Genomic DNA, 11173 nt, shown 5'->3' on the forward strand with positions numbered 1-11173 from the left:
ACAGACTGTACACTGCCCCCCACTCCCAACCCCAGGGCAAGGTCTTGTCTCAGTCACCTCTGTGTCCACGGGGTCCAGGGCCTTAGATAAATGTTTGTGGAATGAATGGATGAGTGAATGAATGAGAGCGTGGGGGAGGGAGCAGCACTTAGGAGTCCTGAGTCCCAGCCCTGATTTTGTCCTCACCTGCACCTTGCCCTCACCAGGACACCTTCCTCCGCCCCAGAGAAGAGGGTCCCCAGTGGGAGCAGAGAGGGGGGAAGAGAGGGGCCAGCAGGGGCATCTCTAAGCATGGAAAGGTGGGTGACTGAAGTAGACTCTGGCCTCAGAGGTCAAATCCCAGCTGAATGGCTCAGGAGCTATGTGACTTTGGGCAGGCTTGAAGAATGATGACTATTGTATAATAGTCCTTTCAGATTTTACGAAGCCCTTTTTTCACGTTTATCTTTGGTCCTCAGAAACCATCCTGTAATGTGGGTGTGATTATCAATATACCCATTTTGCAGACGAGGAAGCAGAGGCTGGAGAGATCCAGGGACTTGCCCAAGGTCACACAGAAAGCAGGAATTTGAATCCCCCCCACCCAACTCCCATCCTCTTTACTTCCCCTGTCTGTGTCATGAGGAGGTAGGGCTTGGATCTAAGTCTTCCAGGGTGGGACCCCCAGGTGGCAGTGTGGCCACAGGAGGGACTGCACAGCGAATCCCCTACTGTGGGCCCCACTGGCCTTTTCCATCCAGAAAAGCCAGTCTACCCTTCATGCAAGGTTTCCTAGACACCCTTTCCTTCCCCCACCCATGGCCCCAGGGCCTCGACTCCTGCCCCAGGAGGGACCTGGGAGTCCGTAGGGTGCCCATGAACTTCTGCTTTTCCTGGGAGAGTGGGGAAGTGGAATGATGGAGGGGGCTCTGGGACCTGGGCCCTCCCCTCACACAGGCATGGCCACCTCATCGTATTCATCCTGGCCATTCTCCTCATCGAAGTTCGGCTTGCCATTGTCAGCATCCAGCTGCGGGGGAGGAAGGACATAGGGTGAGTGGCTGAGGGCCCAGGTGAGCCCTCCCCCCAGCGCTGAGGCACCTCTGCGGTGAGGAGAGCCTGTCTCTCTTTGAACCTTGCACAAGTCTTGTCCTGTCCCTGCATCTCCTAGGGTTGGTCTAGATGAGAGGTTTCCTCAGGGTGGGGAGCCCCCAGGAATCTGGTGCCCTGGTAGGGGAGGGCCTCCAGAGGGCAGGCAGGAGACCCCCTTCACCGGGGCAGCGCCACAGTGACCTGTGTCACATCGTGGAAGAATTCTACTGGAAGAGCCACTCTCCGGATGGTTTATAAGACCACAGGACTAGCCGCTCAGTGGTGGGGACCACCCATGTGGAACACACCTCGTGAGCCTCTCAGTCCTCTCACCAACCCTGTCATTATTCCTCTCTTTACAGGTGAGGAAAACTGAGGCACAGAGAAACGAGGCCGCTAGCTCCAGGTCACACACACTGGGATGTGGCAGTGCCGGGATTTGGACGCAGGCCCCAACCTAGACCTTAATCACGATGCTCTTCTGCCTTCCTTAGTTCCCAGACACACCTCTCACATTCTCTGAGCCCCACTGATGACCGCTCACTGCCCTCTGCTCTGGAGTTGTGCCCTCTGGCCATAGGAAATGGGGGGAGGGGCGCGGGCTGGGTGGTGGGAGAAGCCACTCACACACTGGAGCTCCAGGTTCTGGAAGATGAGTGGCAGCAGGAAGCGGCGTAGGGGCACCGTGAGGATGAGGACGAAGGGCAGGGCCAGCGAGATGGTTTTGATGCTCCTCACCACCCACAGCACCACCAGGCAGATGATCTGAGTGCCCGTGAACAAGTGCATTCGCCAGGTTCTCACCTGCGGGCGGAGGCTGGGGTCATGGCCTGCCCTGCCCAGGCACCCAGGCCCGCCCCCCCCCCACCCCGCCCCGACCTGGGCAGCCGGGAGGGCCCCCTACCCGCTTGGCGTAGGGCACATCCGGGTGGTACTTGCGCGGCTTGAACAGAAGCAAGATGCGGTCAAAAAGCTGGATGCCACTGAGGGATGTGACCCCCATGTAGAGGAAGATGCCAAACAGCACAGCCAAGGGGATGTGGGACAGGATGGGCCCCATGAGGATGGACAAGCCTGTGGGGAGAACCACGCAGTCTTAGTCCCAGCTGCCCCAGAGGATCGGCGCCAGCAGAGGCTGGGGAATGAAGTCACAGGGACTATATGGAACCCTTTTAGTGGATCCTCTTTTTTTTTTTTTTTTTTTTTCTGACCACGCCGGGAACCTTCTGGGATCTTATTTCCCCCACCAGGGATGGAGCCCGGGCCCACAGCAGTGCAAGCACCAAGTCTTAACCACTGGACCATCAGGGAATTCCCTGGAGCCTCTTAATAGATATTACCCCCATTTTGCAGATGGGGAAGCAGACTCAGAGAGGTGAAGCAACTAACCTAAGGCCACACAGCTAGTAAGTGGCAGAACAGGGAGTCAAACTCTTGCCTGCCTGACTTCAAAGCCTACTCCTTTAACCTAAGGAGTCACAGAGGGCAGAGAAGCCCACCTTTCCTCTTACCCCAGCCCAGAATGCCTCCATCACCCTCCACCTACCCAAATCCCAGCCCTCCTCCAGCTGACATCAGCTTCGCCTCCTTTAGGAAACTTCCCTGGCCTCTCCATCAGCGACCATGGTGCTGCCCACACCAAGCCCAACTGGACTGTCAGCTGCTCTAGAACTCAGATCAGTGACCCTCTGTCTTCACCTCACACCCCCACCTAGGAGCACTGGCCTTTGTATGAGTCACAGAGCAGCTAGAGAGAGCTCAGGCATCTAATGAACCCTCTAATGGTGCAGAGAGGGAAAGTTGAGGTCCAGAGACAAGGTGGGATACCTAGACAGCAGCGGGGCAGGGCTGGAACCCACAGTTCACTGAACTGTTGGAGAAGCTCAGAGTACAGGGTCTTGTCTAGGGAAGCTTCCAGTAATGGAGTGCCCCCTCCATCCCCCTCAGATCCCATTTCAGTGCCTTGGGTATTTCCTCCAGAATTCCTTCATGTGAATAACTGACACTGGGGAGATGTGGGCAGTGGGTGTTTGGGGAGACCTGGCTGCAGGGTGGGCAGGGCTGGAGGGGCACTGGATCCTAAGGGGCAGGGGCTGAGGGTGCTGGAAAGTGTGGCCAATCCTCACTCACCCACGAGCACAGAGACCAGGAGCCCGCTGATCCGCTGTTCCTTGACTTCCTGAATCTGGGCTGCAGCCCCTGGGGCGCTGGCCTTGCTCATGACCGTAAGGGCATTGGCGTGGGTGACAGAACGCACAGTGGTGGCACTGAGCCAGGGCATCCCAAAGAGGGTGGCCACCCCGCCCATGCCCATGACCAGCAGCAGGTCCAGGTGGAAGCCAGAGCCCTTGACCACCTTGCGCTCCGGTTTGCTGATGATCAGCCTGGGGGTGTGGAAGGTCAGGAGTAACCAGGGCTCTCCTTCACCCCAACCCCCTTTACCCTCTCTTTCCTTCCCTAGACTTGGGTCCCTCTGTACTTTAGTTTATCCTTCTTTGCCCATCTCCCTTAGAGTTCCTTTCTCCCCTCCCTCCTGCACCATCTTGAGAATCGAGACTCTAAGAGCAGAAGTGTCTTCATCGTCGCCTAGAACACCCACCGGCAGATCTACACTGAAGCTAAAGAAGCATAAGCTTCAGGGAACCTCACGGGTACAGGCCCTTTCCAAGATCTAGCACCTAACTTTATAGTTCTCATTTTATATTCTTTTTATTAAAAAGGGCTCCCCAAATAGTACCATGTCATGTCCCACAAAACCTGGACCTCCTGCCCGTCCATCATTCCTACTAGCACTCAGTCCCTGATGTCCTGCCTGCCTGGAGCCTGTCCCTTTCTCTGCCTCGGACCCTCCCAGGCCCAGTCCCACCCTGGCTCTTACGTGGTGATCTGGGACTCAAGGAAGATGAGGATGAAGACCAGCAGGGCAGGCAGGGCGGAGGCAAACATCATCCAGATGGGAAATGGCTTATATAAGCCCAGCGGGTGGATGAGCCAGCCTCGGGCCGAGGTGTTGGATACGGTGAGGCCTTTAGGTACACTGAGTTTCTGTGGGAGGGGGATGCTGGTGAGAACACCTGGGGACAGGGGGATGGGGAAAGGTGGGGACAGGGAGAACCAGGGTCCTGGGCACTTGGGAACTTACTTATATTGAGCATCTACTTTGTACTCAGTCACTGCACTAAGCCCTTTACATACATTTTCTCATTCCCTACTTTATAGATGAGGAAACAGGATCAGGGAAGTTATGTAGCTGGCTTTGCATTGCACAGCTCTTTGGTAGCAAAACTGAGATTCATACTCAGATCAACCTGGCTTCAAAGCGGATTCTTTCCTACTGCCCTGGATTAAGGAATGAAAGGGGGCAAACTGACCCAGACCCTTTCTTCAGCCAGAGGGGTCCTGAAGGGCTGTGGGAAGAACATGGGGCTGCTTGGAGAGACAGGGCTGGGGAAGGGGTAGTTCTAGCTGGCTTCAGGTTTGGGAAGGCAGTTTTGGGGAGGGGGCATACTGGGGGAATGAAATAAGGGTGGGGGAGAGGGTCACCTGGGTGTAGGTGTCCTGGATGAGGGCATCCACCATGACCATGATCAGGATAGAGATGGGAACCCCAAAGTCCCCAATGACTCGTCGCAGCTGAGGGCAGGTGAAGGGACCAGTGGTCAGTGCCCAGTTGCTTCCCACCTCTCACCTGCCACTTGCCCCCACTCCTGCCCCATCTTCACCAGGGGGTCCCACTCTCCCCAGGGGGAACATCTAATGCCCTGTCCTGCTTCTCAACATACCTGCCTCCTTTCTTGTTCACCTGGCCCAGCCCCACCCCCGGCCCCACAGGTTCTCCACCCCCTTCCAAGAACTGTCCTTGGTTCCCCACTGGGTTCTCAGCCTGGACGTGCCGAGAAAGGGAGATGCGCTTGTCTCAAGAGTAAAATCCTGCATGATGAGGGGGGAGGGAGGGTTGGAATCGGAAATGGGAATCTAGGGTAAGAAGGGGAACTCATGGCATTGGGAAAGCTGAGGGGAGTACTGTAGACTGGGATAGGGCAGTGTAGGCAAGGACAGGTGGGGGGGATGCGCTGACCTTGCCAGGGAAGTAGGAGCTGTTCTTGAACTTGCGCAGCATCATGGCGAACAAGAAGGTGCCAGCCATGAGCACAAGAGAGAGGAGGGCTGTGTTGGGCAGGGGGGCCTGAGGTTTGGGTATTCTTGTCACATTGTGGTCATAGTTCTCCAGCAGTGGGTGGTCCTGGAAGATCTGCAGCAGAAAACCAAGGCATCCTCTTTCCTCCCATCCATCCATCCTCCAGCCATCATCTATCTGTCCATCATCCACCCATCCATCATCCATCTCTCTCTATTCATCATCCATTCATCCATCCGTCTGTCTATGCGTCAGCCATGCATCATCCATCTACCTATCTTCTTCCTCAACTGACATAGTAACAGAGGCAATGGGATTCCACAGCTTGGTTTTCAGGACTGAGGACCAGGCTAGGCTTGGGCGGGGCAGGCCATGGAGGAAATGAGTGTGTGTGTGTGTGTGTGTGTGTGTGTGTGTGCGCACACACGAGCATCCAGGGCCTGGGAGCCATGAGAAGCCTGGAGGACAGGAAACAAGTGCCAAGGAGGTTCCTAAAAAGACTTAGGCTCCAGAGACTTGGAAACCAGAGAAAGACCCACCGACCAACAGAATCAGGGGTAGATGTACAGTATCCACCCAGAGGGCATGCCCTCTGCAGGCCCTGCAGTTCCTAAGGGCAACTGCAGGAGGAGTGGGGGATTTCAGAGTCTCCAGAACCCCTGCTACCCCGCCATGCCTGCAGTTTCCCACATTCAGTCTCACACGTGCCCACTGGTTACTGCATGTGGTTATACACATGGGCCTGTGCAGGCAGGGGGAGCTCTCATGCACCGTCACTCCGCACAGCCATGGTGAGAATACCGGCCCACAGACAGCAGGCAGCAACATGTATGTGGTCACAGTCACATACCGTGAAAACACGGCCACATAAATGCCATACAGACACATGTGCTATGACACCCACAGTCACACATCTTGTGCACAGTCACACACACACACACGTGCACGCACGCACACACACATGCACGCACACGTGCCTCTTAACACTCCCATGGCCCTCACCGTGACCAGCTTTGAGAAGGTCTCATAGATGAAGATGAGGGAGATGAGGAAGGAGAAGATCTCCTGGGTGTAGCGGGAGATGAAGCGGACCAAGAAGCTGCCCTCAAAGGCCACCACCAGCACCACCAGCAGGATGAGCCAGAAGCCAATCCATACACGGCCCACGATGTACTCCAGGCCGTTACTCTTGCAGAACTGTAGAGTGGTCAGAGGGAGCTGGGGTCAGATAAATGGGCCCAGGCCCCGTGCATTAAGCAGGTTGGGCCAGGGGCCAGTTACAGGGTGACAGTGGGGCCAGAACAGAGCTACCGAGAAGAAGGCTTCCTCAAACACGAGCAGGGGTCCTGAGAAGCCCACCACGAGCAAGGGCTGAGCCCCCAGCAGGGAGAAGAGGATGCCCTGCGCCGCAGTGGAGATAAGCAGTTCCGACACACCCATCAGGTTATGGGTCTTTTCTCCTGTGGATGGAAGTGACAGTGCGGTAAGGTCAAGATCATTTCCAGAGGCCGATAGAGCATTTCACTGACAAGCTGATGTAGGGGTCCAGAGTGTCAGATCGGGGCAAAGTCAGGGCTGATACAGAGGCCAGAGGGTCAGAGGTGAGGGTTAGTGGGACACACAGAGGCACTGACCCAGGAGGCCACCGAAGGTGATGGCGGGTGACAGGGCGGCAAAGTAGATGAAGATGATGGCAGACAGGACCTGGGGGTTCAATGCGTCTGTGATGTCACTCAAGTAGCGGGGGTAGCGGCGCCGGATGTCACGTACCAGCCCCCCGAAGAGCCTGCCTGTCCGCTGCAGAGGGTCATCCTGGGTGTCCTCTAGACCCCCATTCAAATCTGTAGTGAAGGACAGGACCACGGTCACGGGGGGTGGAAAGGGGAAGTGTGGGGAAAAGGGAATCGAGAAGGGGATTGTCTGATGGGAATGTAGGGTGGTCCAGGAGGCTGGGAGGCGTGAGGACAGGGAGAGGGGACATGGGAGATTTAATGGGAAGAGGGGAGGTAGGGGCTCACAGGGCTGTGCTAGGGTGTCTGATGGTCTGGGGGCTCAGCAAGCCTAGGGCTGGGCAGGGCAGGTACCTAGGCCCTTGAGGAAGCTGGGCTCTGGCTTGGCAGAGCTGGGCAGGTAGCGTCTTTTCAGCAGCTCTTTCTGCACGGGCACCAGACTGAGCAGGGCATCCTTAGAGGGCGTGTCCGTGGGAGGCAACACCAGACTGCAGTCTAGGAAGCCCTCTAGGGAATGGACCAGCATCTCCTTGTTCTGGGCCAAGTATGCATCAGTGCGGAACACCTGGGAGCAGGAAGGAAGGTCAGAGCCACTAGGACCTGCTCAACAAAAGGATCCAAGAGGCCACAGCCAGGGCCTCTGGGGATCAGAACCCTCTCACCCAGCTCCTGCTTGCTAGGAACTGATTTTCCTTCCCCCCTGGGCTTCCACCTTCTACTCTGAAAGGGTTTTGGGGAGGCAGACAGGGCCCTGAGTCGGGAAAGCAGAAAGAACTAAAGCGAACCAGGTGGCTTATAGCAGACCAGATGGAACGAGAGCAGATCAGGCCAGACCAGGCCAAACCTAACCAGACAGAACCAGGGCAGAGCGGGCCAGACTAGACCAGGCCTGATCAGGCGGGGCCTAGGCCAGACTACACGGGCCTGGACTCCCCCTGGCCAGACAGGATGGAAGCAGCTAGATCAGACTGAATGGGCCAAACTAGTGAAGTTAAAGTAACCGGGGCCGGGGACGAGGCCTCAGCAGCCACCCAGCCCCCTGGGCTCCCCCAGCCCTCGCTGGCCCCTCCTCACCCTCTCTGACATGAGGGTGGCAGCAGCCCGGCCCAGCTGGGTGTAGTCGATGTTGGGGGCCTCGGGTCCCAGCAACACAATGAGGAAGCGCACGGGAACTGCCGGCTCCTCCGGCTCCTCTGGCTTCTGCTCTGTCTCCATAGGCTCCTTTAGTCGCACAAAGCCCAGCACTGGCCGCTCCAGGAACCTGGCACAGCCTGTTGGGGACAGACGAAGTGAGGTGGTCGGGCCAGGCCAAGGGGGGGAGGCGCGCTGCTGGGGTCCAGGCTTAGGGAGAGGCAGGCTGGGCCAGGGCAGGAGGCAGGAGCAGGGGACGTGAAGGGGGGAGGGATGGACGCTCTGCCCACTTACCCACTAGCACCAGGGTGGCCTCCCAGTCCTGGGGACTCTTTCCCAGCATTGCAGATGACGAGTGTCCTTCCGCTCTCCCCTCTCCCTGTTGCAAGGAGGGTGGTGAGGGAAGTCCTCCGGCCACTCTGGACCCTGGACGCCTGAGTAGCCCACCCCGTCTGCCCTACCCACTCTCATTTCGAACCATGTTCAGGTTGGGAGCTTTCCGGCTCTCCTCACACACCCCTGGTACAGCCTCACCTGTTCACAGAAGAGCTCTGTCTCCAGCGAGGGATGCTGTGGGAGCAGAGGCTGTGACGGGTCCCCAGAACGTGTCAGGACTGCAGGCTTCACACTCCCCAGGGCCTCCACATCTCTGGCGTGGCTGCAGGACGACACACAGTGGACATGCGCTGAGTAGGCTGCTCAGCCTGGGCTGTCAGCAGAGTGGAGACCGGTGGTGGGAGGGACATGGGACTTGCCAGTGACCAGGCTAGAGAGGCCCAGGGCGGAAGGAGAATCAGCCTCCTCTGAAGGACATTGTGGATGGAAGCGGGTGGCCTCTGTCTGGAATGAGTAGGTGGAGCCAGAAGAATGGATGGAGAGAGGGACCTTGAGAGTCCGCCCTCCTGGGGACCAGTGGCCCCCAAACCTGAGCATGGAGACATGGCTACCGCTCGAGACGTGCTGGAAGCAGGAGACATTGTGGAAGAAAAGTGGGACCCAGCCTGGTAGGGAGGGGCCACCTGGACCCCCAGGGAGAGCTTGGGGCAGGCGGGCCGGGGAGATGGGCCCTGTGGGTGTGGAATCCAGGGCCTGGCAGGCAGGGGCACCTGTGTTTGAGCAGCAGGACCCGGAACAGATTTTCTCGGTCCTGAGGCTGGATCTGCCCCTCGAAGATAAACCTGTCCAGCAGCTGGCTGGCCACCCCGGCCAGGGATTTCTCTGGCAGGTCCAGGAGGACAGTACCTGCAGGCAGGGGAGGGGTGAGTGGGCTGGCTGGCCCTGGCCCTCCTCCTCCTTAGCAGCTTCACATGCAGGGGTCACACGCAGAGGGGCACAGAGGGGCTCACTCACCCTTGGCAAAGGCTTTCTGCAGCTCCAAGAGGCTCCAGAAGGTGAGGTAAGACAGGTGTGGGCGGCCCCAGATCCCGTCCTTCCCCAGGTTCTCCTCTAGCCGCACCCAGCGCGCTGTCTCCATCCACTGTAGCTCCTGGTTCTTTTCATCCATCACTAGTTCCCGCAGCTCCACGAGGACCTGCAGCCCCGCAGGCCTGAATTAGTCCCTCAGGCCCCCGGCAGGGCTATGGGGAGGCTGGAAGCCCAGGGCACGGTGGGCACTCAGCAGGCTCTGAGAGATGTCTGTCAGAGGCCCAGGGTCCTGGAGCACTCAGGGCAGAGCATGAGCTCAGAAGGGACCGTCAGGAGCTACATCCTCAGGGTGTAGAGTGAGGTGTGACATGTGAGGAGATGACTGAGGGTCCCCCACCTCTGGCTCTGTTCCCCAACCTCCTGACCAGGCCCCTCACCCCATTTCAGAGGCATTTGAAGAAACTCTGGGCCAAAAGGGCTGCTAGAGTGGGCAGGAAAGGAAAGAAGAGGGAAGCCTTTGGGGTCACTGGGTCAGCCTCCTGCCTCCAAGATTGTTGCGTGGGCTCAGCATGCCCTTGGGGTTCCTTGGGGCCAGATGGCCAGTCCCAGGGGCCTAGCTGAGGGCAGACCCAAATTTCTAACCAGCTAGACCGTCTGGAGTCCAGCAAGGACGTGGGGGGCCTTGGGGGACTGGGCTGAGGAGAGCATGTATTTAATTCTGTGCTTCCCCAGGGAGTAACTGACAGCCCAGCCAGGGCCAGCGGACCTGGTGGCTCAGACCTCCAGCTATCAGTTTATCTCTGTCCAGGGAGCTCCCCCATCAGTGGAAGGGGGCCCCGGGTCTGCCCCCTCACTGGGAGATGTCCTTTACCTATTTCCCAGGATGCCCATTCCTTCTCTCCCTGTTTGTGGGGTCTCCCCCATCCTGAAACGGTAGCTACCCCTCTGCTCCTCCCCTCCCCTGGTAGGATGATGGATCCCAAGGGCAGCACAGGAAAGAGAATCGGGGGAGGCTGGGGTGCTCACCTCGAAGATGTCTGGGGGGCGGTGCGGCGCGGTGTGGTAGTCTGTGGCTGTCGGCTCGGTGAGCTGAGCTGAAAATCAAGAGGGCCGGTTAGCACTGGCCCCAGACAATTCCCGCAAGACTTTCCTGCACCACCCAGCGTGAGCCTCGGACACCACACGGGGTGATGCCGCTCTCCCTCCCCTTGCCCCTGGCTGGGACCCTGCCCCTGCTGCTCAGTGGGCTGTGGCCCCCCACGCTTGTTCTTGGCCACCCAGCCTGGCACTGTCACTCCCCATCTTAGCGCTGTGAAGGACCCCTGGGGCTCATCCTCAGTGGTGACGAGGAGGGTCATCTCCAGGGGGACTGGGGAGTCCTGAATGGCAATTCTCTTCCCTCTCCTGCTACCTTCTGGGACCAGATTCCCTTCTTTCTTCCCACCTGCCTCAACAATCCCACCAGCCAGTAGCTTCTCGCTGCCTCCAAGTGGAGCTCGGGTGCCCCGTGGGGTCCGCCCTTATATTATTGGCCCCTACACCCCCAGCCCTCATTTCCCAGAGGGGCCTCTTATCTCCAATACCAATTGCCAGCACTTAAGTCCTGTTGACAGTAAACAGGTCCCTTCCCGGGGCTCCCCAACCGAGACCTTGGGCAGGCCCAGGAAGGTTTCCTGATGTTTCTCCGCCCTGAGGGTCCCCACGGCCCCCCATTTCTCAGGACTTCTGGACCCCCAAA

At 58.2% G+C, this 11173-nt stretch overlaps 1 protein-coding gene across 1 annotated transcript; it reads right to left on the reverse strand.

Moving 5' to 3' along the window:
* Window positions 1–771: 771 nt before the first annotated feature.
* SLC4A1 (solute carrier family 4 member 1 (Diego blood group)) lies at window positions 772–10913 on the reverse strand. The gene is made up of 18 exons (XM_068529865.1): window positions 10880–10913; window positions 10462–10529; window positions 9421–9601; window positions 9177–9312; window positions 8605–8728; window positions 8365–8449; window positions 8014–8210; window positions 7294–7504; window positions 6844–7050; window positions 6521–6669; window positions 6212–6406; window positions 5150–5323; window positions 4615–4704; window positions 3950–4116; window positions 3202–3455; window positions 1976–2145; window positions 1699–1875; window positions 772–1009 (listed from the first exon to the last, which is right to left on the reverse strand). Exons 3-18 carry the CDS (start codon window positions 9572–9574, stop codon window positions 929–931), a joined length of 2571 nt encoding a protein of 856 aa, XP_068385966.1. The 5' UTR covers window positions 9575–9601; window positions 10462–10529; window positions 10880–10913; the 3' UTR covers window positions 772–928.
* Between the last annotated feature and the right edge of the window lie 260 nt (window positions 10914–11173).

The sequence above is a fragment of the Eschrichtius robustus genome, chromosome 20 (genome assembly GCF_028021215.1).
Source record: "Eschrichtius robustus isolate mEscRob2 chromosome 20, mEscRob2.pri, whole genome shotgun sequence".
Lineage (NCBI taxonomy): Eukaryota > Metazoa > Chordata > Mammalia > Artiodactyla > Eschrichtiidae > Eschrichtius > Eschrichtius robustus.

Coding starts and splice junctions, on each gene's coding strand:
- SLC4A1 (XM_068529865.1), bottom strand. CDS start 9,574: ATGGATGAAAAGAACCAGGAGCTACAGTGGATGGAGACAGCGCGCTGG. Junction 8,729..9,176: donor GTCCTGCTGCTCAAACACAG/GTGCCCCTGCCT, acceptor GTCGTCCTGCAG/CCACGCCAGAGATGTGGAGG. Junction 1,876..1,975: donor ATGTGCCCTACGCCAAGCGG/GTAGGGGGCCCT, acceptor CTCCGCCCGCAG/GTGAGAACCTGGCGAATGCA.